Source organism: Idiotropiscis lumnitzeri, chromosome 3 (assembly GCF_059441095.1).
Source record: "Idiotropiscis lumnitzeri isolate Australia: NSW breed Sydney's pygmy pipehorse chromosome 3, RoL_Ilum_1.0, whole genome shotgun sequence".
Classification (NCBI taxonomy): domain Eukaryota; kingdom Metazoa; phylum Chordata; class Actinopteri; order Syngnathiformes; family Syngnathidae; genus Idiotropiscis; species Idiotropiscis lumnitzeri.
Window position 1 is genome coordinate 19,322,654 of NC_142393.1, and position 27,607 is coordinate 19,350,260.

The 27,607-nt window shown below is 40.5% G+C and overlaps 1 protein-coding gene across 3 annotated transcripts in view; it reads left to right on the plus strand.

The window, feature by feature from the left end:
- LOC148340239 (TOX high mobility group box family member 2-like) overlaps nt 1–26,819 on the plus strand; it is an 89,606-nt gene extending 62,787 nt beyond the window's left edge. For 2 of the 3 annotated variants that reach the window (XM_088291843.1, XM_088291841.1), the window contains 6 exons: nt 114–386; nt 16,613–16,843; nt 20,885–20,965; nt 22,356–22,748; nt 23,807–23,946; nt 25,480–26,819. In XM_088291843.1, coding sequence (XP_088147969.1) covers nt 114–386; nt 16,613–16,843; nt 20,885–20,965; nt 22,356–22,748; nt 23,807–23,946; nt 25,480–25,522 — 1,161 coding nt within the window. In that variant the 3' untranslated portion in view covers nt 25,523–26,819. The remainder of the gene's footprint in view (nt 1–113; nt 387–16,612; nt 16,844–20,884; nt 20,966–22,355; nt 22,749–23,806; nt 23,947–25,479) is intronic. The other variant, XM_088291842.1, reaches the window with a different exon arrangement.
- The last annotated feature ends 788 nt before the right edge of the window (nt 26,820–27,607 follow it).

Below are 27,607 nucleotides of genomic sequence, written 5' to 3' on the forward strand. Positions count from 1 at the left end.
CTATAACCTGCTTTTCTCTTTTTTTTTTTTTTTTAATATGATGCCAACATTCACTGCCAACAGCAAACTAATAAATCAAGATCGCTGTTAATTTCTTTTGTATGCATTTGCAGAGCTATTCCAGTCAGGGCAGGGGCAGCAATGGTGGCGGCGGCGGCGGCGGAGGAGGAGGAGGGGATGAAGACTACGAGATCCCCCCAATCACGCCCCCCAATCATGCTGACCCTTCTCTGCTGCATCTTATGGAGCATGAGTCAGGGTACCCCTTTCACTCCTTGCCTCACAATGGCCTGCTCAACACCTACTCCTACCCCGAGCTGCCCGCCCTTATGATGTCCAACATGCTGGGTCAGGACACCCACCTTCTCACGGGGCCTATGCACTCAGTAAGTACACCCTCGCTCACCTTTCTCCAGCCCCCTGCCCCTTTTGTCGTCCGACGCTGCGGTGTGATATGCCTCCCTCTGCTGATATGGATGGTCTGTGATCATTTTTTCATCATGGCAAAGCGCTCATCCATTAGCGTGATAATTAGCATGGTTAGAGGCCACGCAAGCCAAGACAGTGAAGTCAAAGCAGAGTCTCGAGCCGTGAGTGTGAAACATTTATAAAGAGAGTGCACAGCGCTGCAGTCACGCACATCTTTGCAGCGCACAGCTCCTCTAATATCTCCTCAGCTGCGCAACTCAAAGATTCCATTACCTCAAAGTGAGCCCGGAAAGAGAGCAAGAAACTCAGTGTTTCGCACATTTTCGTTTGTGACGACCGGCAAAGCGAAAGAGAGGGGAAAAAAGAGGAGGTTTAAGGGGAGCGGGCGGTTTTTGAACAGAAAGCTCGACTTGAAGAGGGAATGTCCCTTGTCAGCTACTTTTTCTTTTCCCTCATCCCCCTCTGTGAAAGCAAGGGGACTTTTTCTGGTGTCAAACATGCTTCAGACCCAACATGTAAACACCCCATGCTGAACAGTCAGATGCTTTAATCATAGAATCGAACCAGATGAATTATAGATGCCCCGTGTGGTTAATTATTCAACGTCATATACTTTCATCTGACATAAATATGACTTTTTTCCCCACTCTAACACCCCCACCACCCCTGATCATGAATATTTATGCTCTAATGTGAGCATCCGTGGCATTTATCCTCCGTTAATCAGGTCTTATGTGGTTTTCTTTCTCAAACGGCATAAGTTGCCTGCTCTGTTTTCACTGTGGGTGGTGGCTAAAGGCCTCTGTTAGTCAGGATTAGGTCACATTTCGCAGGCTGCTCTGCTGAATATTCTCAATCCTTGAAGAGGGTGCTTTTCACAGTAATATGGTCAATATAGTGGCTGCTGGTTTGAGAAACTAATAGACTCATGTGGATGAGCAGATTAGCACTCCGCAGATGGATGTGTGTAACCTAGGTTGAAGAATTTGGAATAAAAATACTTTTTTTTGTACATTAATATTGTTTAAGGACTCAGGGAGGGACTGTCATTTTTTTTAAACAGCTTTTGTTTCACCTTTGCAATTATTTACCTTCAAATAGCCCTTTGGGGTAATGTTCCATTTTCTGATTTCGCACCCCCTTTTCTCATAAATGGACCATCATCGCAGTAAATCACTGCACAAACACAGACTTGCGCGCACGCTGAAAGGGCCGAAGATTTATGTAACACATTCATGTTTCCCACTTTTACATTTTAGTACTACTCTTGCAGAACCCGCCTAATAATAGCCACTAATAATATTTCTTGTTGCCTAGCAACCGCCACAAGTAATAGCTTACTCTGGAAAAATAGATGACCGATAAGAAAGAAAGAGGAGGGGATGGGAGGCGGGAGTGGTGGGAGGGGGGTGGGGGGGGGGGTTTCAATTCATTTATTATCTCCTGGGACAAGAGGAGCTTATTTCTGTGGCTGCGGAATAGGAAAGTAGGCTGTATATTGAGAAATATTTAAATAAATTGAAGATGACGTTGTTTTCATTTCGTTTCCATTAGGGATGTTTCATTTGATGTTTCCCTCACAAAGTCAATTAACCTTAATTTCATACTGATAAGGATATAATAAGTAAGATTGAATTTCTGTCTGCCGAATGCTTAAAGAAAATGAGGGTGGATCGAAATAGGTTCTCGGTCTTGGTGTGAATGGTCACGTATGAAGAAACAACACTCCAGGTTGCATTGACAACCAAAATACTAATCGTTTGCAGACTTGTTCACCATCAGTAAAAAAAATAAAAAGCTGTACCTTAAGGATACACTTTCCTGCAATAAAAGCTATCCTTCAGTGCACAAATAAACCTCCTACAAGTATAAGCTCAGCTGGAGCAGCAGATTCGCTTCTTCTCAGGGGATGTTGTTGCTGGTTTTTGTACAACATGTAGCCTTAGGCTAAAGCTCTGTAAACTTCTCCCTGCTTTGGGATTCTCTTTCTCAGCGCACATCGATCCTACAGCAAGCAGAGTTAAATCATTTCAGGAATGAGAGCAGTGGATTGACCACCATCATGCTGCTTAGGCACAAAATGTTCACTTTAAATGGCTCTACACAAGAGTCCAATTCATCCTGCCAGCCTCCTCTTATCCTTATGATTGGGACTCCACATGCAGCACACGTATTCACGACAAATCACAAGATGTGTTGCAAATTGACGCTGACGCACGGGTCATTTGAATGTGATGTACAGCAAATCTTAGATGCTCTGCATTTCATGAGGCTGGCTGTGCAAAAGTCATTTGCCACAAATAGATTTGATGTCGTACAGACCTTTTTAATCTTGGCAGAGTGCAACGGCAAATGTTTGGACCGCTATAGGGGATAGCATTGACAATTAATTAAGGCTTTGTTTCGTTTAAGATGAAGGGAGGCAAGTTATTGTTCGTGCTTATGCGTAAGTGTAAAAGTAAATGTTTCAGCCTCATGCTATGTGCAGTATTATTCAATAGTATTCAATAGCGGGTTCACTGGCCTGATGATAATGGAATAAAATACAATGCAAGAGCTGCATCAAATGTGCCGTCTCCCTGTGATGTTTTCATTTCATTGAACAATATGGTTATTATTGTGCTCGTAGCTGATCATCATAATAGTTTGCCTTTTGTCATCTAACTGACGGACAAAACCAACGCATTAGACAACGCTCTCTTTATATCTTGGTCAGGGTTGATTATTTGATACATGATATGTTATATTGAGCGTCTTTTAATAATGTTATTGGCCGGTCGGTGTATATGCAGTCCCGTGCCAAACTCCGAAGCCAGCCTTTGTTTTCGAAAGCTATAATAATGTCAATGCCAGACGCTGAGTGCTATTTAGAGTTATGGTTACATTGTCATGGCTCCTCCCCTCCAAGCGGACCTTCTGTGTTAGTGAGCGTGAAGCAAGTCAAAAAGAGGCCAGTCTTGGATGAGCGCAAACTGCGAAATATAACATGCTGGCGTGTGAATGCTCAGCACTAGCGGAGAATCCCTGTCTCATCCTTCGCTGTCAGGATGTCTGCCAGCCCGGGAAGAGGTGGCACTCAGGGGTCTCGTGTTCAACAAGCCCCCTGATCACTCAGGTCTGCTTGAGGCTGCTGTTGGGGTGTGTGTGGAAGGGATGCCAGGAAGCTCTAACTCTTTGATAAGATAAAGCAGGAGGGACACTTGCCAGAAGACAGTAATGAGGGGTCGTGGAGGGGCCCAAAATAGCGTCTTAAGGGGCACAGCGGCGTTTAAATATTGAAACACTGCACCAGCCCCTGTCTCATTACTGCTATAATGAGGTTAGTTAAGGGAGGCCAAAGCCACGACTGCCAGAAAAGCAGCTGCCAGTTTAACAACTATATGCCACACACTTGACTCACAAGACTCCCACTCATATTGATGTTAGATTCATAGACATGTGCACAGTCAACCACTCATTCAGGGTTCTTATTATTGAGATCATGTGTGTTGTTAGTTTGAGATCAGCTTGTACGGGTGAAGAAGGGACCTACAGCACATATTTTTTAATCAAATTAAGTTGACATTAAGAGATTCTTCAAACTTTGTGCTTGTGGATGTATTTTCCAGGCTTCTGCCCACATACACAAAGCATGCATTTGAGTTTAATTGAAGACTTCAAATCAAGATGATTTGCGGCCCACAGGATGATATTTTGCGGGCCTCCTACATGACATCAAAGTGGGTTAGTGCGACCCCCATGTCTGTTTTTTCGTTTTTTTGTTTTTTTTTCATTTATGGGTTACCATAGCTCTGGCTTGTGACAACTTCACATGAAACATCATTCTGAAATTACACCAGGTGGAAGAAAACTCCCAGTCATGTGTTTTTCAAAATCTGCTATGAAGAGAAATGTTGACGATGAGAACAGTTCATTAAAAAAAAAAAAAATTAAAAATATTCATTATCTTTAATTATTAATTTTAAGTATTTTTAAAATCAGAGCCAGCGCTAGTTATGGCTGGATCAGCACACTTTGGCTCATTGTCAAGCCACCACCCAAAAAGGCTTAGTGTTGGACCCTGCAATATCGTTAGTTGACCGCCGCTATTAAGGGAGAATCGGAACCAAGCCAGCGCACGAATAGCAAAAATCCACATATACTTGACGCCCACTGTCAGTTGGCTCCTAATTGATGCTGTGTCTCCAGTGCCAACTTCAATAAAATTGCACATTTATTGACAATTTTACTTTTGGTGTGACCTTTGCTCTGCTCCACCTTGTATTGTCAACACGACATATCTAAACATGACATGCTTAAAATATGATTCATTCACATTCTCTTGTGTGCTGCATTATGAAACGTAAATTTAAAATATAAGCATCAATTTACATAGATTTAATTCTCAGTACTCAGCTTTTCGATGAGCAATTGTATTCTCTGTAGGCTTATTCCCTTCCTCAGTTACATTCTAGACATTTTTGATGGATCCTAAATGTGGAGTACATCAATTGTTGTGCAATTGCTATGAGATATTATCATTGGCTAAGTATGGTATGGTTATACTGACTTGTGTTGAGAATTACTTTGTAATTCCCTCAGAAATACAGCATGCATTTTCAAATGCAGTGTAATGCAATTAAACCATAGTTTTGTGTGTGTGTGTGTGTGAGCGCGCACATGTCTGATGTTGTCAGAGTCACAGATCGCTACAAGGTTATGTGAGCTTGATTCCATTCGACTTCATTTACTGTAATCTGACAGGAAATTTATTTTGCATCACTTGGCATTTAGGACAGCGGTGATAATGGGGGGAATACCGATTCTAAAACAGTGACATAAAATCGAAGCAGACTGCTGTGTTTATTTGCAGCTTAGAGATTGTCAGACTGGGGCCCAATGGAGCAATTAAAAAGGTCAGAATTGGTGGATCAACACCGAAATCTCTGTTGTGATTCATCTTAGAGTTGTGACACAGCTACAGTTGATCGTGCACAAAAAGTAGACAATACAAGATATAATACTTAAAATCAGAATTAAATCTTGTGCGAGCACTCAGAGTGCAGAAAGGCACACAAAATTAGTTTGGGCACGTTCCGTATAACAACGGTGAAAGAACTGGTTTAAAATAAACCATCAAAAGAAATATGAATTTCAAAAAGTAGCAGCAAATTGCAGTTTGCACTTGACTTCACATGTTCATTGCTTGCTTGGATTACTTGTGTTTATTGAAACAGCTGTCTTTATTTCCAAAGGTTTGAGACATATCTCATATGACCTGCATGCTCTGCTGCCTTTCACTGGGGCAGATATGACATCTCGGTGACATTCGCAGATAAATCACTTTTTGGAGCAATAGAAATGTTTTCTGTTGTGTCTTTTCATTTCATTTAAAAAAAGAAGAGACAGATGCCCTTCAGTGTGTTACACTCTAGCACAGGGGCAAACAATGTGTCTTGCGGTTGTCAGGAGAAATGACAGCAAGATAATTGGCGGGGCGCTCTCTTTTCATTTAAACTGAAACAAATAAGCTTGCAAAGAGAATGGTGCTTTAAAAAAAAAATAAAGCTTTGTTTTGCGGCACTTTATTATGCCGGCTTTGGAGTAATGAAGTGGAGTATTAACGGACTGAGCATTAAAAACAAATGCACATTCATTGGCGTGCATGAATATTCATGGCGCTAACGCAAACAACCTTAGGCGACTGTTAGGACTAATGAATATTTAAAACAGCTTGGTCACAGCAATTTGAACACTGCATTACAGTTGACTCTCTGGGAGCATCATGTACAAGGGTAAATAAATTTGATGAAAAAAACTGATTTGAGTGGTTATCGAAATGCATCTGGAGAGCAACACCCCATGTTTGCATTGCACTTTTGTTATGGACCACAAAAAGAGGCGTTGATGAAATCTAAGAGACTATATCACTTGCACGCTGGTTAGGACATGTCATTCAATAAAGTGTTGATATGAAAATAATAGAACCTGTCCGTTTGGAGTAGCATTGCAGGACTTCACCGCAATTACATTGGATATTGTACAAAAAGGAATGGTGTGTAATTAGAAGAAATATGGTATATATGGCCCGCAAAAATGGAATGAATGCATGCCATGGCAAATGTGCTTTGGAGCCTCATTGGAATTTAAAATTTTTCTTTCAAAATTACAGAAATATGCAACTATGTTTTCGAGGATGATGTGAATTCACAAAATGCCAATCTGCAAATATAATGTGGAGAAATAGGGCATGAAACAGTTTTACAGCAAATGTCAAATACAAGGTTTGTGGTTCATTATTCATCGAATTTCCAAATTCATCTTTTCAGGGTTCTTCTTCTGTGGAACCAACCTATGTTCAGCTACTTTGTTTAGAAAAATCCATTTGCAGTTTTTGGGGTCTTTCACAAACACCCAAAGATAGCACAAAAAGTCCTGTTCAATAGGGAAGTATTTAAATAATTGCTATCTCAAAAGTATGTTGAATCTTCGTTGCGAGCTAAGTTTAGCCAGGGTTGTTAGTGGAAATTACATAAATGTAATTGTTGCTGCCATTACTATAGTTAATAAGCAGCATTTGCGATTGATTGTGCTTCCTGAATTTAATTTTTGGCAGTAAATTTTAACCACAGTTTAAATTTTAATTCACTTTTATATCAATGTTAATTTATGCAATTATTTAACATTATAATAAAATGCTTTGGCGCCAAACGTTTTCTAAAATCAAATTCCCAATTTATTTAAGATGTTATTTGGATGCTACTATTCTTTGCTCATTTTCAAAAGGAGTTATCCTTTAATTAGCTGATTAAAAATAATTCGAATAATCAAACAAATGAAGCAATTATGTAAGTATTTGACAAGTGTTTAGTGTACCTTGCTGCTTTTGCGAACGTGCATCACGCTTTTTGCGCTGGAGGTTGGAGAATCCCTCCCCGCCTTGGCTGCTTCCTTTGAGGGACCCGAGCGATGACTCGTCCTTCTCGTCAGCAACGCTACGCTAATTAGGCCCGCCACAAAGTCAGCCTGTGGGGATAATGTCCCATTATTAGAGTCATTTGTTTCAATTAACCGCTCTGCGATTCTACAATAGCAAGGCGCAGCCCAGCACACAAGAGCCATTACTCTTGCCCAAGGAACCTCTGAGGTTTGGGATGGGAGAAAAGGACGCCTTCCCGCATCCTGCTTGCAGTGCTGCTGCTAGGCTCCTCAAACGTAATCAAAGTTTAGTTGCTTCTGAATACAAGGAGAATGAATTGCACCTTGTCTTTATAGAAATAATTTGTTTTAATTTGTTTGTTTTTTTAACTATTTGACTTGGGTGGTCGTGAACAATAGTACTTTTTGACTGGTCTTTGTACCCTTTAAATATAGGGCACATTGTGGTTGACTAAAATACTGTTGTGCTGTCCAGTGTATAGTTAAGCTGTTCTGCCTTTTCGATTGTACATCTTTAAAATCCTCATTATACATTTGCGGAAGCTGAGCAATTCGATAACCAAAACACCAAAGAATTACCCTTGTACCTGCATAGTTACCAATAATGACGTCTAATAAGGCCCAGCAGCCGCCAGAGAGAAACACCAATTGTGCTCTGCATTTAAAAAGAGACATAAAAGCAACCAAGCATCTGCCTCAGAGTAGTAGAGTGGTCGAATAATGACAGGGAAACAACAACATAATGTATGTTTTTACATCCCCACAATACCAACAGACACAACAGAGTGTTTTGGAGCTTAGTTTTAAAACTAGATCTCAATTTTATACATCACAGCTTGTCAGTCACAGCATAATGGTAGGCCCCATGAGTTAATTTCAGCTTTAGCGGCCTCCTGATCTTATTGGACTCGCACCAGGAAGTCACTGTCTGAGGTCTTTGGAGGCCCACATTATAGTCAAGGAGAAAGGGGAAATGCACACACGAGGACAGTAGAAAAACATTTAAAGTAACAATATGTAATTTTCTAGGGGAAAAACAGCTTCAAAATCAAAGTGATGTTTATGGGGCCATTATAGTTGTCAAACCTTTTTTTTTTTGTTGTTAACAATCGCAATCGAGAATCAATAGGAATCGGAACCAGAATGATGGAAATTCAAACGATGCCCAACTCTATGTGACATGACGGTAAAGTTCAATAATTTCAGCAGACCGCCAGTGATCTTTGATTGTTATCTTTGTTAACACTGCGTTTGCCAGCAAACGGAAGTTTACATGCCACCAAATTTGAAAGGCAGATCACACATTTGGAGTTTGCAAATGTATTTCTCGGATTTGTGAATCTGGTTAAGCATTTGCAAATTGTTTTGCGACGATAATGGCCCCATATATGTCGGAGGTCTCATGTTGTGCTAGCGCTATGGTTCGCTCACACTGTTTGCTGCTGTGAGCAGAAAAGAGGTGCTTCCACTTGAATGAGAAGCTACTGATATGACTTAACCGTAAGAACGTCGGTGTCTGCATTCTGAATGTGCTTGTGAGTGTTTTGACAGTCCGGCAAAGAAGAAAAAAAAAAGCATGCTCAAATCTGGTTCTCCGAATCGCTTTATGATATGAATATTTTTTACATTTGGCATTCGCACACTCACTGTTGCTCACAGCTGGATGCTGGAAGAGCCACTTTAATTGCCTGCTCCATAAAGTGGGAGCTTAAGAGAGATGATGTCTGTTCATCATCAAGCGGGAGAAATCTTTAGCTTGACTAATCATTTACATGTGTATTGTTTTTATCAGCGATTTAAGCGTGAAATGATGTCAAAGGCAACCTCATACAATACGCAAACCACTTTTCGGTCCTTTCAGCACTAGATAATGGAAACTTCGATCGCTACCAAGAGGTTGCTGCCCTGTGATGCCTCTGTTGCCAGGCTCTCTCATTGGCTTTCTGCCCCCCCCACCCCCCGCTGCGCAGATGTTTACAAAGAGACATCACCAGCTCACATTAAAGGGTTCAAGTTGTCCCCTCGGGCTGTTGCTATGGAAATAACCCTGCTATGGTCGCTCATTCATGTTTGATTAATTGTTTTTTTTTTTTTGGTTTTGTTTTTTTTCTCCGTCGAAGCTTTTTGCTTCTACAAAGACCTCATCATGGGGACATTTTAGCTTGAAAACAAACTACAGGATAAGGTTATTCCATTTGATCTTTGCGATATTCTCTCTCTCGCTGCACAAACATAACATGCATAAAATGCACCGTGTGAGCGGTTAGCCAAAATCATTATTTTTATCCCCGTGTTAATAAAGTCTTTCCCTGTGAAAAAGATCCTGTCTCATTTCTACCTGGATGGAAAAATCATCTTTTTGCCTTTTCCCCTTCTAAATTGCACACTGCAGTGCTGAGCTCCAGCAACCCACTGGGGCCAATTAGAATGCCAGCAGAGCCAGGAAGTGCACAGCAGATGCTTTTTGCCGCTATTTATTAAAATCCAATCTGCATGGACCCCTCCAACAGCTCGTTAAACTACCGTTAATCTAATTAGCTCTCACTTGCCACTGTTTTGACCACATTACCAAATACAGGGGTCTCGACGTTGCAATTTAGGCTGATTAAGTCAGTCCAAGTGCTGAGAGGAGATCCTCAGAGCTGTCAGTGATTTTCCTCCCTCTCTCTGTAAAATCATGCACACCGACTTCTGCTTTGGTTCTGGTTTGAAGTTGGAATTAAAATACCAGCAAAGGTAATATTCGCCTCCAGCTCACTGGTGCAGCCTTGCCAGTCTGAAGGCAGATTGGACAATATGAAAGCTGTGTACATCGTAAAGGAACGGCATGAGGGCTGAATCCACATTTGTTCAAGATCTACTCCATATGATTCCAACTGTTGTCTTCTCATCTTGTTGTTTTTAAAAACCACAACCATGAGTCTGCACTTCCGCTTGATGATTGTTTGGGCTGGGCTGGACTTTTATTTGATGAGTGCTGCTCTCGGAATGATTGCCTTCTTCTTTCAGCTCAGAGATCTGTGAGGTGGCTTTGACATGCAGTCGTGCTCATTGCTTACAGATGGCTGCTCTGACATGGCCCTGTAATAGCTTCCAGATGAAAAGCGCACGGTTATATTTTCAAGATATGTCCAAAAACCACCAAACGTCACCTATGCGGGGTGATTTATAGAGTTTGTACAATCTGAAGATTGTGTGGGGAGACATTTAAGTAGATGATCACATGTTATGCCTTTTTTAAAAAGTAGTACTTTGTTTTCCATTTATGGGCAGAAGGTTTGAGCATCAAACAGCTTTGTTTACACTCACTTTTTTGTCAGCCACATTATATAAGCGCAATCTTGATGGTGCTGCATATTGCTTGCAGATGTTCATCAAAACAAATTTCTACATAGCCACTACATGCTTGCAATCAAAGCACAATATAAGCCACATGATTTCTTAGTCTATACAGGAAATGTGTTCATTTTGTTTTCTTCTAAACTCAATCTGAAAATTACATTATTTATGACATTATTATTATGCAAAACTACCTGAATATTTACACATGTATGCTGTATGCATAACAATTGTTTCTCAACATGCATCTGCTATTTTTATTGCGCTGCACAACTTTTCAGGAAACCACTTTGCTCCTTCAGGCTACATCTTGTGGTGGAAAGGGTTGAAAAATTACATATGATATGGCCTTTTGAAATTGCATTATTCTCATTGCTGCGGCTGCTCTAACCATGGCCATCTATCTATTTATAAACCCACTAAGGCTTGGAGTGCATATAACAGCTGCACTGAGCACCGCAATGCTCCATGCTTGGAGTGTTGAGGAAATGCTCTCGAGTGCTCTACACTTGCACTGACAGGATGTCCCCGGATCCATATCTTAAAAATGGAAGACTAATTAGAAATGTGTTCAGGAAAAAAAAAAAAAGGATCAAGACATTAATCAAGGCCGCTAAATGCTCAATAAATATTGCAGCATCGAATAGTTTGTTGACCTCTTCCAAGATGCAGGTGGGTCTGTGTGGGTGACTCTCAATTTCGCGCTCACAATCCTGCAGTTTGCTTCAACAATTCACAGCGCTCAACATAAACAAGTACTCCCCAAAAGATTTGTGCGACAACCTTGAGTTTCCATCCGAATCAATATGTTCCAAGGCATACTAAAGTATATGATGTAGTTCCCAACCACTCAGTTTTGGCATGCTGCCACAAGAAAAAGGGTGTGCTATGAGAAAACCATCTATCGGCGCAAAAGTGATTATTTATTCAATTTCCATTTATTACAAATCATTTGTTTTGTTGATCAATCCATGGAAACGACGTATAGTGACAGGCAGGACAATGAAATGGTCTTGGGTTTGAATCTGGATCATCTCCATTCCCAATCATTGCAAACGGATGATATTCCTTCTCTCAGCAGGCTCAAAATGGTGTTATCATGACTGCTTGGTCAACACAATTAGCACCCGAACAACATAATTCAAAAGAACACTTTTGCTACTGCAGCCACAGCTTATTTTTTGCTGGCAAGACACATTCCTGTCTTTTGGGATGCTTGCTAACTGTGCCGCAGCTAAACGCAACATTTCAACTGGTCTTAAAACCTTGCCTGCCGTCCCAATTCTTTGAGTGAAATTGGCATCTGTTGACATCTGGAAATCAAATGACTCGAGGGAATCTTTGCAAATCAAGACAATTAAATCTGATCTTTTCCTGTCATCGTGTCCCCTGAGTTGTCACTGCTGAGAGTGAGAACGCGCTCCCGATAGACAGCACCGTGACTTATACAAGGAGTAAATTAAACACGATGACATGAATCATCATTTCTTGTCATCGCTGACAGTTGTTATGAGTTTGTACTCTTTGCAGCTAAGCACTGCAAGCCATTTACATGCCATGAACACTTTTTTTTTTTCCCCTTCCGCTGTGGGAATTTTTGTGGCCACTGTGTTGTGCTCACATTTCAGACCGTCAAATAAAAAGTGGCAGTAAATGCGCCTTGCACTGTACTGTATAGCAAACATGGAATTCTGTCAGGCGGCTATAATTTTGTTTTGGAATGTGCGCTCTTTATTTCAAGAATCTGTCTTGTTTGTTTTGATGAAAGTAATGTCGGACTTTCAGGGATGACGAGGTCTAAGTATGATCTCAATTTTTTTTCTACTTGTATCCACTGTTTATAGTTCTTAGGCGCGCAATATAGAGCCTTTTCCATTTTATAGAAGCCCGAGCATATTCAGATGATATTTGCTTTCATAAAAGGGATTTACTTAAACTGGAGGCCATCGTCTTCTTTGTCATCATTGTTTTTGGAGCACAATGTAAAATCTGATTCTACGTTGTGCTTTGCTACAATGGCTGTCATGTAAACAGAGTTTTTTTTTTTTTTTTTTTTAACAAGCCAATGCAGCGTACAGCCATCTCCACTCTGCTACTCTGTGTATCCAATGATGATGATGCATACTCAGTATTAAGAGTGTTACTGAGCAAACGCGTTCCTACCCAGGCTCCCACACTGTTACCTGCTTTTATTGCCTCATTTTCACATCTTTTAAACTGTCAGCCCGCATGTCTGAGCTCGTCCTTCGTTTTGCCGCTCCTTTTTCTGTCTCATCTCCTTCTCCTTCTCGTTGCTGTTTTCATAGTGACGCAGTTATCAGGCTGTCAATTCTAATCTTGTCTTGCCGATGCAGTGCTCTCCATTCAGAATTACAGCGACCCCCACCCTCCTCGGGAGCATCCACCTCCCCCCCTTTCCGTCTCTCGCTTCCCCTCAGACAACAGAAACGCTGATGGGATGAGCAAGCTGAGCCTGACACCGTAGTTCAGTCTTTTGATGGTAAACTAGAAAGTGGAGTGCAATATATATTTAGACAGACTGGCCCTTATGGAGCATGGTGGTGGTCTCTTACCCAGCAACAACCTACAATAAGTCAAAATGTAATTTTATTTATAACCACCGCGTCAATCTGATCTGTCAGCCTACAATTTGTCCTCTAGTTTACTGCAAGAGAATGTCTGACAATGTCTGTCAGGCCTATTATAGATCTCCGTCGATGATAAATTGAAATGATAGCCTGCTCTGATGCTGAATGACATTTACTTAGATAGAATGCATGTGAGCAGTCTCACAAGGTGTGGTTCAAATAGAAATGGCATTGTGCTGTAAAGCGGACGTGCACGCGCTCCTTTTCCCCCCATCACCTTAATGACACATGATCATCATCATCATCATCCTCATCATCAGAGTTACAATTGTAATATTAATTAAACAATGTGGCCTCCTCCCCCCTCAGTGAAGTGGGGATTTACATGCTGGGGACTAATCTCTGACTTTCCGCTCAACAGGACATCACTTCAATAGTGACTCCTACTGGTCGTCATGGGAAAAGTTTTTTTTTTTTTTTTTTTTTTTTAATTTAACAAATCTACTGTATTTGGTTTGTTCTGGTTTTAAATAATTGATATTCTCTGGATCATTAGACAGAAGTTCCATTGGGATAACAACATTATCTGCAATGCAGTGGCTACATCATTACAAACATGCAGTCTAATCAGTATAAATTATAGAGATCGAATTTGAGATGTAATGAAATTCTACATAAGACAGAAGCTGTCAGGCTACATGGGAATGTGTCTGCCAACAACCACATACACAAACACATCCTAGACATTTCTTTGTAAATCCTCATGATTATTATACATTCATAACAGTCTTTATCAGTCTACTGCGCTATGATTTATTTCTATTGAAGTATAACTCGAGTTAAAGCTATCAAATATGACTCATTGCTTGTTAAAAGGCTACAGTGGATTTCCAGATTGCTTTAGCCTGCAAATAAGATGAGGAACTTGTTTGTGTTTCAAGCAAACAGAAGACTCAATCAGCTAGGCAGGCAGCTGTATACTTATCTTTTATTTCATCCGTGAGTCCAGTGCATTTCTTTTGAGGCGCATTATTCTGAGTGCTGTATTTGTTCTTTCATTTTCAATGTAATTTCATCACCAATTGTACTATAAAAGAGGCGAACCAAGAGAGGAAATGAAAGCATGTGGCCATTGTTCCATCGTCGAGTTAATTGCATGTTGTTGCATGCTGTTGTCATCATGCGTTCCAGAGTACAAATATATGTGAATTTTCTTGGAAATATTGTTGCCGTATTTTGTTCCCCCCTCACCCCAGTTTTGCTCGTTCAATTTTGCCTACCTTCATTGTAGTCTCTTTTCACTTCAAAGGCTTGGATGGAACAGATGTCATATCTAATGCCTGTCTTCTGCCTCATTGCCTGGAAGTGAGGGCTGATTATGTTTTAATGAAACGAGGCACACAAGAAATGAATATTACCTGTAAGCTGTGAAACAGACAAGCAATGTTTCACGTCTCCCTGAATGGGAATGTCTATTTATTTCATTTCAATACTTTCTTTTTTGTCTTCTTTTCCCACCAATTGCCCTCCTGGACCTTGAATTTTGATTAGTTAATTTCATGCTGCATAGCATAGTACAGCTCTTTATTAGGTGGTGAGTTTTCTGCTGATAAAATGAGACTTTGAAAAGCATTCCTTGCCTGCTCTTACTTTGACAGCTGAAGGAGAAACACGGCAACTGCTTAAACCCGCTACAAATATCCATTTGATTTCGGGAGGTAATTGTAGAATCCAAAAGCGGCGATAGCAGGAGGGTGTTCCGTTACAACTTTTTCACTTCCGATACGATACCATGGGAGCCGAGTATTGTCCGATATCAATTTCGATCCAATCTCATAAGGTATGAAGTATGCTTTTATTTATTTTTTGAAATGATAGAAGAGACTTGATCGAGTGATACTATCCAAACAATGAACAATAGTCAGCAACAGTAAGTATGAGAAAATATAACCCATTTATTTCAAACATTTAGGTGAGGTAAGTTCAACCTTGAATTTGAGAATGCACTGCATTTGAATAAAATAAATACAAATAAATTAAAAAAAACCTTGAGAAATAACTCTAATAGAGACAAAACCCAAATTATAAAATATAAATTGAATGCTTTTTAATTCAAATTAACAATTCTAGTTTTTTAATACGTTCACAATCAATTTTTTAAATGAGAACAACATATTGTTGTCTATCTTACTGCTGAACGTGAAGACTCCCCAGCTTGAATGTACTTTCAGGATTGTTACACGAGGGAGTACAAGTTAAATATAACAAAGCAAGAGGTACATTTTAGAAAAATAAATTAAAGCTGACATCAAGACAAATAAAATAATGTATTGTAAATGTGTTCTTCCTGCACGATCTTAAATGAGATCTTGATGACAGAGAAAAGAGAAGACTGGCTTGATTATCATAATGGGCAGTGTGCCATTACATTTGCTGTTATGTTAATGGAAACAAAGATTTTTTTTTCTTTAGAACCATCAAGAAATCAGGTTAACTGATCTTGCACTGATAGAAATGGAAGCATCAAGCTATCACTACTTCCTAACCGTCCTACCTTGCAATGTCTTGGCGCTTGCTCCCCCCTCCTTCTCCCTCGCCCCCCCCCCCTCTCTCTGTCCCCCCCCCCTTCCTCCCTCTCCATCTCCTGTGTTTGATGTGTTCTCTCTGCATCCAAGAAGGCAATTTTCATACAGAATCACAACCAGGATCAGGTGACCTGGATTTGACTCCCCGTCTAAACCCCCTCACAGAAAATGAAAGTGCATTCATGTGTGTTGGATGTTGCACATCATGCGGACGTGAGCAGTTTACGCCTCCTGGAAGTGGAGTGAGATTGCACTGTTATTGTAGACAAACCATGTAATTACAGCCTTTAAATGAAGAGACTTCAGATTTTTTATTTTTTTTTGGGTGGGGGCACTGTATTTTCTCACAACTTGGATGTAGGTCTACGATTTATTTGAACGTAAGAAAGAATGTTACTCGTGCTATGTTTCAAAGAAGATTATAAGTTATTTCTATCTTTGGCCCATTTTGCTCTTTAACACCTCAGAGGCGAAGCAGTCCCACTGATGTCCTGTTAGTTCGTAAATCAATGTGTTCCCTCTTCTTGGAAAAAAAAACTCTGGCCGCACTTCATTGAACGTGTCTGTTCTCACCCTTGCTCTGCTGTTTTTGAGGGCTGTGCTAAACACGACAAACGTCCTTATATCCACACCTAGTGCATGCAATGTGTTTATAAACACATTCCGAACTCTCCTCGTCTTCCTACCTGATGTAAACAGTTATTTTTATCACCTGATTGATTAGCTGTTTTCCTCCCGGTTGTCCCGCTACAGATAAGCAATGACAAGCGGTCCTCGGCAGAAATGATGAAGCCCAAACCCAAACCGCAAAAGAAGAAGAAGAAGAAGGATCCCAACGAGCCACAGAAACCCGTCTCGGCCTACGCGCTCTTCTTCCGAGATACCCAGGCAGCTATTAAGGGTCAAAACCCCAACGCCACCTTTGGGGACGTCTCCAAGATTGTGGCCTCCATGTGGGACAGCCTAGGAGAGGAACAGAAGCAGGTAAAAACTACAGAATACAATTGGAACAATGTCTTTTCAATACTCTATTAATTTTTAACAAAATCAATAATGGAGCCGCCAAAGTTGAAGTTGTGTCACAATTTGGAGTTCCAGCAAAAACTGTTTGGAAAAATATATGACAAATGTCAAAGCAAACATTTGACCACACATCATTTAAAATGAACTGCAAGAAGAGCTTCTCGCGCGGTTGATTTAAAATTGGTCAACTGTGGATGGGCAGTTGGAGACTGGAGACTGAAGAGACTTTGTTCAGTGGATTGTTTCCTACAAGGATTCAGTGGGTTTGTACCACACGGTTGTCCTATTTATTAAAAACAATGACATGCACCGCACATTATTTTCGCAGAGCTCAGAATTTGCCTGCCTGCACCTCGAGCAAGTTCACAAAAAAATCTCATTGCGCCAGCTGTGCCACAACTTAGACCTGCTTTTAGGTAGTCTCTAATGTATTCACCATTTGGTCACCAAATTGCCAGATGCGCGCGGCGTAGCATGTTCAACCAAATTCATAAACACACTGAACTTGCACAAAAATGAAGATACGCTTTTTACTTTGAGCGCAGTGTACTTTCTGTCACCAAATTGTGAAGTGTGCTAGGACGCGCAACCTCCGACCGCCGAAACGTTCAGCGTGGCGCAACGCAGTCTGACAAATTCCCGAACGTGCTGAATTACACTTGCCTGTCACGAAAATAACGATGCACCCGTGTTTATGCTGGGGGCACGAACATCTGTCTTCAATAATAGCACTCTTTGTTTTATTGATAATTTAAAAAGTTTATTCCACAAGTTTTATTTTTTTCTTTGGAATTATTATTTTTGTGAAGCCACAATAAAACTGTACCGGTGAGGCCTATGATTAAAAGTGGATTGATAACCTGAGGATCAGTCATGGAACTAGTAGTTCTGGTTGTGCAGTACAATGTGGGTTATTAAATAATTCAATATCAATTAAATAAAGAAATTTATTTTCCTAAGCAGCTGCTAATGTGTAGTAAATACACATATTTAGCTATATAAAGTTCAGTTGAGAATTCTTTAATCCAGCAACACTTATAAAAGGCCACTTATCTGTCTCTCTCTCTCTCTCTCTCTCTCTCTATCTCGCTCCCTCTCTGTAAAGGTGAGTAGTTTTACTTCATTTAATGACCCTTAAGGATGTTAAAAATGTTACTTAAAACATTTGCTGTGGAGTTAAAGAATGTTATATTGATGAACACACTCCACTAGCACTGGGAACCTCACTCCATCCACTCACAACAAGTTTGTGTCATAGATTTATATGGTAATATTGACCAAAAAATGTTTGGCACTCATTTACGCTGTGTGTAATGTGGGGATAAATCAGTGCGTCTTCCCAGATATTTATGGTGAAACGTATCACCATCTGAACCATTTATGGTGACAAAATTCTCAAAACTTGTTAAACAGAATAAATGACTGAATAGCATTCCCATGCCTCACATGCAGCAGTGGTTTGCTTAATTAAGGAGACCATTACAACGGTTTGAATATTTTGGCTGAACTCCAGTCACCTCCTGTTAGAGGAATGTCCGTTACTCTAATTTGTCATATGTTATGTTATGCTTCATTGGAGTTATTATTGCTACAGAAAAAAAGAAGAGAGAAATCCAAAGAGAGTAATATGCAATCCATCATTCCAATAGGTTCTCATGGGAATTTACTTGCAACGTGACTATTTTCTTTGCTTTGAGTTCAGTACATATGCTCTCAACGATGCACACTTCAAAAATGTTGGGCATGCTGCACTAAAAAAAATGATCTGCTCTATAAAACAGCCGGGTTTGTGAGGTCACGATTTAATATAACATTAATCGATAAGAAAATTAAGCTTTTTCCTGTGATATCCCACGATGGCTCTCCGCTCGCACCAGTGGATGGTTTGTGTGAGTCTTGCAGCAGCCATTATCCACTGTGTAATTACCAGAACATTGCTGTGAGATAACACTCACCTTAATGAGCAAGTTTTTCCTCTTTCTAAAGATAATCCTCCCGTTTATCCCCCACTCCCCTGACTCTCGTTAAAATGATTTTCTCTCTAAATTTAATTCTACCCACTGAAAGAGTAAGGATACGGGCGACAGCACCCATAAAACAGTCCAAGTTAATGAAGCTGGACATTTTACCACTTTGGATATTTTGGGGAGGGCTGCACGATATTGACATAAAATGCGATCTGGATATAGCAATATTGATGTTATTGCGATAAATAAATAAAGAAAGAAATTTTGTATCATCTAATGTAAGAAGTCTTTTTTTCATGTGGCAAAATAAGCAAGCTCAATGTATTCTTTGATTCATTCTAATTCCCCAGATAATTTACAACTATTGGGTTTGCATCTCACTGGTCAAATTCAGCATACAATTCCAAAGGAAATGATTGCATGTCTTTGCAATATGCATATTGCATAGGACATTATCCTGATATTGCTATATATTTTATTTTAATTTTTTATAAAGATATATCGTGGAAAAACAACCTTGCTCGTGTGATCTAAGGCCCGCAGCACACCAAGCAATGCTCCCGAATGTGACTTAAGTGGAGATCGGCAAATGTATTTTTTACGGTGTAGCCATCTTAGCTTGTGTTCCACTCACTTTATGTTTTTGATCCTACCACGAATATAAAATCAGTCCACCTTGTCCTTTGTGTAGCTGAAGGGCATCTTGACAATCCCCATTTTCATGACAAGCAGCCTTCTGCTTTTGTCGCTATTCAACATCATTGCTGCTCTGCTATAGTAAGTAGGAAGTCATCATGTTTTACCTTGAGGCCATTCAAATCCAAAACACTAACTGTTAGCTTCTTTTTTTTTCATGATTAAGCTATGCTTTTAAGAACGCATGTTCTTCTAATATTGTGTTGCACAATCGTACTACTTTGCTTTTATACAAGTGACCTCATCCTACACCTTGATCTCTTTTATCCGCTATCAGTTTTATCACAAAAACATCCTGATTCAGCACTGCAACACTGGTAACAACTAAACCATTTACAGTACTTAAAATGTCCTAAATAAATGCAAAGGAAACTGTTTAAAAATTTGAAATGGAATTATTATGTATCAAATACGAAATAGCTCAAACTTGAAATGCGTTTTCCCAAGACGGGGATTTGCAGCATGCCAACATTGAAATTGCTGTAACCTCAATTTTAAAGGGAATTAAGTATAGAATTTGAATGCATGAAGATCATGTCATAGAGGTTGACTTCTTTTCCATCCATCCATCAATTAACCCAGCTGCTTATCCTCACAAGAGTCGCGGGCATGCGGGAGCCTATCCTAGCCGTCTTTGGGCAGTAGGCGAGGTTGCCCTGACCTGGTTGCCAGCCAATCGCAGGGCACATATTTTCAATGCTGGCTAAAACAGTTTGGCTAATACAATGTATTCTGTTTTGAAAAATAACACTTTTCTGGTCATGAAAAAAAGCTGATTGAGGTACAGGAGCCAACAGTACAAGCAATTGCAGCAATATTTTCCCTTTCGATTAAATACCTTAAGTTATTTTACCCATCTCTATAAAAGGCTATTCAAACTGTTACCGTACATCCTACCCAGGTACTATAAAACCATGTGCATGCGTGTACTTTTACAATAAAGCCAATATCGACAAGAGTTGTTGCTGTAATAACAAGGAGGGCAGTGGAAAGCCTCTTTACAGGCTGTACTGCTGCAGCAAGCTAGTCTAGTGAGTGTCTAATGTCAGTGTGCTGATCGGACTGTTATTTGGGAGCTGAAAGGCGCCAAAGAAAGAAGTTCCAGTTCATTTCTCGGAGTGGATTGGAATGGAAATGATGTGTTTCTACAATAGAGGAAGACGCATTGAGATGAGGCAGTATTAGTGCTGCAGTGAGGAAATAAAAATGTTCTGTGCCATTGGCTCTGATGGAAAGGGAAACATTAAGCGCGCGCGTGTGTGTGTGTGTGTGTGCGTGAGCATGTCAAGCCCTGGTCTCACCTGAAACTGCATGTTTTGATTTTTACCTTTCTTCTCAGGGTTACAAGAGAAAAACTGAGGCGGCAAAGAAGGAGTACCTGAAAGCCTTGGCGGCGTACAGAGCCAGTCTGGTTTCCAAGGTAACGCTTATGACACACAGGCACCGGCTTAGACTGATGATGGATTGGATGGAAAAGCCCCGCTAATGGGCTGGGAGGGGCCTGTGCGGTGGGGAGGGTGAGGGGTGGCCATTAGATGCAAAAAGAATCATCCATATTTGGAACAATACCTGATTTCTTTCGGGTGCAGATGTAGTTTACGCGTGCATGCAAGAGTGAGGTGCTGGGGGAGGGGTCAACCACTCATAGTGCAAGCATATGATCGTAACAGCTTCAGTATGATAGATTAAAGATATATAGCACATTAAGCCGCACTTTAAGTGTGCGCCTACAACAGAATGCCAATCGGCAGGATGTCAGGAATTAGATCTTTGATCATTTATTTTTAGCTTCTTCTTAATTCGGATGAGTAGCGTTTGCGTGCCCCGGGAATGATTTACAGAAATGTGGCAGCGCTGGAATAAAGAAGAGCAAGGAGGAGGGCTGAGGATTGCATTGTTTAGTGCCGTCTTGTATTAACAACACAACATAGTGCCAGGAAGATTTCTTTTGTCATTCCATTTGTTCTGCAAGCAAACAGCCTCATTTCTCTGCCTCGGTTTCTGTCCGCGTGCGTGCGTGCACGTGTGTGTGTCTGTTTGTGTACATGTATGCGTGTATTCTTCTCTCATCTCTGTCAAGGTGTCTATTGATCATTACCCCAGCCTCAGATCTATTCAAACAAATGGCCTCCATTACCGTCTAATCAACACTGATGGTTGGAGATGAGCAGTGTGACAGCTCATCATAAAAGGGCGGAAGCGGGGCGCCCTGTGGGTGCTACACTTGTTCGTAGCACCCACAATGAGAAAGGTCAAGTCACCAAGTTTTTGTTTGGTGGAGTTTGTGGAAGCTTTTACACACGCCTCCACTGCTGCTCTTGCTAAACATCAAATTTCATCGGACCATTCATTCGTCAGCCTCTGTACAATGAGGGCTTGGAAAATACATAGCGAAAGCTGTCAAGCCGAAGATCGATTGAAAATTAAGCTGAGATTTATTTTGGAGCTGCAGCACTGTGAACTCGCGGGTAGCATGTCTGCTTCACAGTTCTCTCATTGGGGATGTAAATCATGGCCTTCTTGAGTTGAGTTTTCATGTACTCGCTGTGATTAAGATTGGTCTTATTTTTTTTTTTTTATCACACACAAAATCTGGTATTCAAAAGGGGTGTGTAGACTTTTTATATCTATTGTATGTCAAATATTTCAATATCAATGTGGGCATGTGGAGCCTATCCAAGTATTTCGTTACACACTGGATTGATTGCCAATCAATGACAAATATTTCAATCTATACTATTTAATAGCGTTTAAGGTGGGGGCATGAACAGCATGATTGTGTGATACCAATTTTGGTGTCTTATCTCCAGACATATAATGACCCCGAGCCAAAAAGTGCCCAGCAGACAAGCCAGCCCTCCCACCTGCTGCCCCCAAAGCAGCCCCTTTATAGTCCACAGCCCTCGTCCCCCTACCTGGGCCCATCGGGCTCCTTCCCACTGTCGGACCTCCAGAGCTTCGCGGGTCCGCCGCGCCACAGCCTGGCTTCCACTCTCAGCCAATCGCAGATGCTGCCACCCAGCATGAGTGCCTCGCCCCCTGCTCCCTTCCAGATCAGCCCACCCCTGCACCCCCATGCCCAGCTCTCACTGCACCAGAGCTCCCTGCTCAACCAGCCAATCCGCATGCAGCAGTCGCAGCCAATCATCTCACACCAAATGGGGCTCCAGGCACCTTTGCATTCCCCACCTCTCAGCCAACAGGTGGGTGTTCATCAGTTCATCATAACGTTAATTTTACAAATTCAGAGTACCTTGAAGTTGCCCCAAAAGTTCTACAATTTGGAGTTTGTAGGCAGAAGTGACTGGTGGTGTCCAAGTTTCTATGAACAGGCTGTTTCTGTGTCATGATAGCCATTTAAGTTGAAGTGTTGTTTTTCAGTGCAATGTTTAGTTAGCGCTGTTATTTTATTTTTGTAGGTTTTTTTTTTTTTTTTTTTTTAGCTACTTACTTTTGTAAACTGGCTAGCTACCATATTTCCAGCTATGATCAAACGTTATCAGTGAGTGCTATGTTTTAACATTTTGCCATAAAGTAGCAGTTGATTTTATGTTATACTTTTAGAACAATTAAAATTCAAAAATGAGATGTAAGACATCTCTTTATAGGAACATCTCATTAAATTACATACAATATTGTTTGAAACGGCATTTATATCAGTAGTTCAATTCCAAAAGAAAATTCATATTTTATATCGATTCAATACGCACAGTGAGATATTACAAGATTTGTTTTTCATTTTCATAATGACATGACACCTCTATCAAAAACACTAAATTGACCGTCTCAAGATATTAGACAAGATTTTTAATAATGACTTTGGCTTTGAGCAAGAAGAAGCAAGAAGACCACTCTCAACCGGTCATCAGCCAATCGCAGGGAGCATGACAGATAACCATTCACACTCACATTCACAAATGAGAAACTTCTCTTAACCTCGGAAATATGTTTTTGATATGTGGGAGCAAATTTGGAGAACAAAAAGCACACACGCAAGCACAGGGGCAACATGCAAACTGCATACAGAAAGGCAGATGTACACGCCACTTGTCCACTGTGCGCAGAATTTTGTTCCGGAAGAACAAGCAAATCAAAAATATGACCAGTGTCGCAGAATTTAATGTGGTCGAACTTCAAGGTACCCCTGTTTTTTTTTTTATTCCCCAAATATCTTTGATGTACTTCCATATTTAATCAGTAACATTTCCAGTCAGTGCAAAGTCTTCACATTTATTTCTACTCAAAACATTTTGACCCTCAGGGGTTTTCCCATATTCAGGCTGAGTACCAGAACAGTGTGGGGGGCTCACAGTCTCCAGGGGCCCCGAACCCAGTGCATGGCCAGAACCCAGACTGGGATAGCGAATACTGCAACAGGGATTGTGGACCCAACCCTTGCAGGTAAGTTCAACACAACAGATGTCAGCAAATGAGAATTGTCAGCCATTTTAGTCATTTTCTCACTGACACACGGTCAGACTTAAAACTCCATGAATAATACACTCTTATTTTCCTGGTTAAAGCAACGCACCTCCTCAAAAGTGATACGCAGCAACAGTATAATGCCATTACAAGCCCTGACATCCAATTAACTGTGCCTGTGTTTCGTTTAGCACATGTTGCCTTATCGAATGGAGCCATTCAAGCAGCTACAAGAGGGCTCTTGTTTTGTCTCACACCTGAAACTCGGCTTTGCTATGCCGAGATGTGGAGGAGCGGGAAGTCGTCAGCTCCTCCACTCGGAGCCCATTTTGTAGCTGTATGTCAAATGGGATCATGCCTGAGTCAAATCACGTTTGCTGCTGTTTGAGGCACATGGAGTATTTGCTCGAATGTTCTCCTGCTCTGAATAGCTTGTTGACGCTTTGAAGGGCCCTTGGTCTCTCCAAGGATACATTGAAGGAAGATTTTTGCATTTGAAACTTCAAGTTAGGAGTCTCCCAAGATGAGAAAGATGATCAGAATTTCCTAGCTGCTAAATCCACTAGCTATGGCATCATAATCGGAAACATTGCGTCGCTGTCCAATGTCATTATACACTGTAAGATTTTATCTGTCAATATTCTCATTCATTTGGTCATTTTAACTTGAGGGCACTGAATCAATCGCGACTGCACTGTTCAGATTGTCTTAGATCAGGCGTGGGCAAACTACGGCCCGGGGGCCACATGCGGCACGTTACATGTTTTAATCCGGCCCGCCGAACTTGAAAAAAAGGAAATGAATAAACCTTTTTAATATTTTATTTTCTGAATACTGTGGTAGGTCAAAGCCATATATTTTGTTGTGATGCTTTTGTTCATTTTCATTTAAAACTAAATATATATTTTTTTTCTCTGATGATATAAGGTGACCAAAACACTCCATCCATCTGCTCCTGGCCCGGCCGGCCCCTCTGTCAAATTTTAGAACCCATTGTGGCCCATCAAAAAGTTTGCCCACCCCTGTCTTTGATGATGTTTTGCTTGCCTCACTGATGATTTAGCAGGTCACCTGCCTGACTACCTTCTCCACTTCTCATTCAGTGACTGAGTAAATGTGCGTGTGAATGAGTGAGTCTCTCTATATGTGGCTCTGGGTGTCTTCTGACATCAGTTGCTGCAGCCTCCATTAAGGAAGATAAGCTCAGGAGGAAAATATTGTGAAGTCGCGCACACAGAGCATATTCAGTACAACCAGCTACAACATGATGACAACATGCACTATCATATTCGAGTATTATCTATTTGTATTATTTTCATCTTAACTGCACCATAGTGGGAGCTGTTTCGAATATTTTGACACTATCTCAAGGCAGTGTAATAGGAATTGTGTTCAATGAATTCCTCTCTTAGAATGGTCATAATGTTCTACTGTACTCGCACAACATACAGCGATGTTCTCGTTTTTAAGTATGAGCGGTATGACATGACCAGAACGTCTGTTCTTCTTCAGCAGTGGCATGGGAGCTCGGGACAAGCCTCTCTACCTCACTTGAAGTTGAAAGACCTCCACATGTGCGACTCCAGGGAGATTTCAAACGTAACATCATCAATATATCTGCTTCGACATCGTTTTGCTTTCTTCTTCTTCTTCGTCTTCTGCCGGATTTTAAAAATCCCAAAGACTGCTCCAGAATCTTCACCTATTCGCCAAGCACTTAGATCAAGCCACATGCCTGAGGCACTTTCTCTCTCTCTCTCTCTCTCTCTCTCTCTGTCTCTCTCTCTCTCTCTCTCTCTCTCTCTCTCTCTCTCTCTCTCGCTCTCTCATCAGTGAACTTTTTTTTTTTTTTATGCGGGGGCAGTGAGCTATGAGCTTCTGCCAGCATACTGGAAAGAAAGACAAAAAAAATCTCATTTTGTTTTGAATTTCCTCGAGATGCTTTCCCTTTGCTTCCTCATCGGTGGAGTTGACATGCTCTAAGCATCCTCAAAGAGTAAGGCTCTCCAAATTAGTCGCCTCAGCAGGGGTGCATGTACTTCAGGACATTTTCAAGCTAGTCGCAAACACAAGATTTTGCAAAACCCATCTTTGCCCCCTAATGAAGGACTTTCTAACTTCCTTTATTTCTCACAGAGATTGTATATACCACCAAAATCAGATCCTTCTTATGTGTGTATTTAGCAGCAGCCCCTTGCTGTCTTGAGTTTCTTTTCGTTGAATTATGTGGTGAGGGACTACACACACTAAAAAATGTGTTAGAAGAAAGAGAGGAGCTGGAGGACACCCAAAAAAACAATCGCCATCTCCCTGCCGATTGTGGGGAGCGTCGACTTTCGTCACGTGACCTCAGGACGTTGCCGAAGTGCAGAGTTGGAAGATTTCAAATCCTTTGGCTCCTCCCCCCACCTTCTTTTTGTCCCGACACCACTTGTACAGGTGAATTAAACAAACAAAAAAAAAGAAGCTAAATGTGAAATGTTAACTAAAGAAAAAAAACAGTGGGGTTTTGAAGTTTTGACTAGTTTTATTAGGTGTTTTAGAATTGTGTTGAACTCATCTTTATCATCTTTTGTGAAGAATTTGAAAAAAAAAAAGGATCTTTTGGTTTTCACTGTAGCAGGATTTAAGAGGAACGGACATCGGGGTATATAATTAAATTTTGTGTATAGATCCTGCCAAATGTATTTCTTTATTTTGTCACGCCAGAAACCAATTTTGTTTTGATGAACATTGGTTTTACAAAAAGGTTGTTCTATTTCAGTTGGTTAGAAGGTTTCACATTGGTTTATAAATAATAAAGAAGTAAGATGCTGGCTTTTTTCATCAGGATTCATTATTATGATTATTATTATCATCATTATTATATTACAACATGGGTTATTAAAATATTTTTCAGAAATTGTTGGTTCAATACCACTGGACCAGCATTGGATTCTTTTTGTGTCACAAATATTCCTTTTTCTTTTTTGTCTGTAATAAAACGTCTTAAGTATTTGGGGCAATTCTGTTTGTGTCTCTGCATCTCAACACGTTCATTTAAAACATTGGTGTGCAAACATTTCTACCATATATTACGTTTAAATTATTACAGTTTTCTCAGTTACTTTTGTACATTTCCTGAATCATCCTTGAAATTTGCAAAACAATTTGCATGACTAGCAAAACATCACGGATCCTCTGGAAAAGTATTCTCAAAATTCTTTCTTCAGCTCTCAAAACCAAATATATGTCACTGAACGCCTCACCGCCATCAGAATGAAAAGTCTTTGCGTCTTTGTGTAGGGATAAGAAAGTCAAATTGTTTCGTCAAAGTTAAATGGAAATGTTCAGAAATACTTTTGACATATGACAACGTGTTCAATATTTTTTTTCACGTAAAGACTTGATGTGATAGACTAATGCCAGAATGGTGTGGTGTGTGGAAAAAAAATTCAACCGAGACCCATTCTAATATGATATAATCAACATGACATAAGCAATTGATGTTGCATAGGACACGGAATAGAATTCTACATAATCATATGCATGGATGTGAAAAAGCATTTGCAACTTGTTTGGATAAATAAATGAGAACCTACTTCGTGAAGTGCACAGGTGACACGATAACGTCAAGAGCAAACAAGCTGTTTTGAGTATG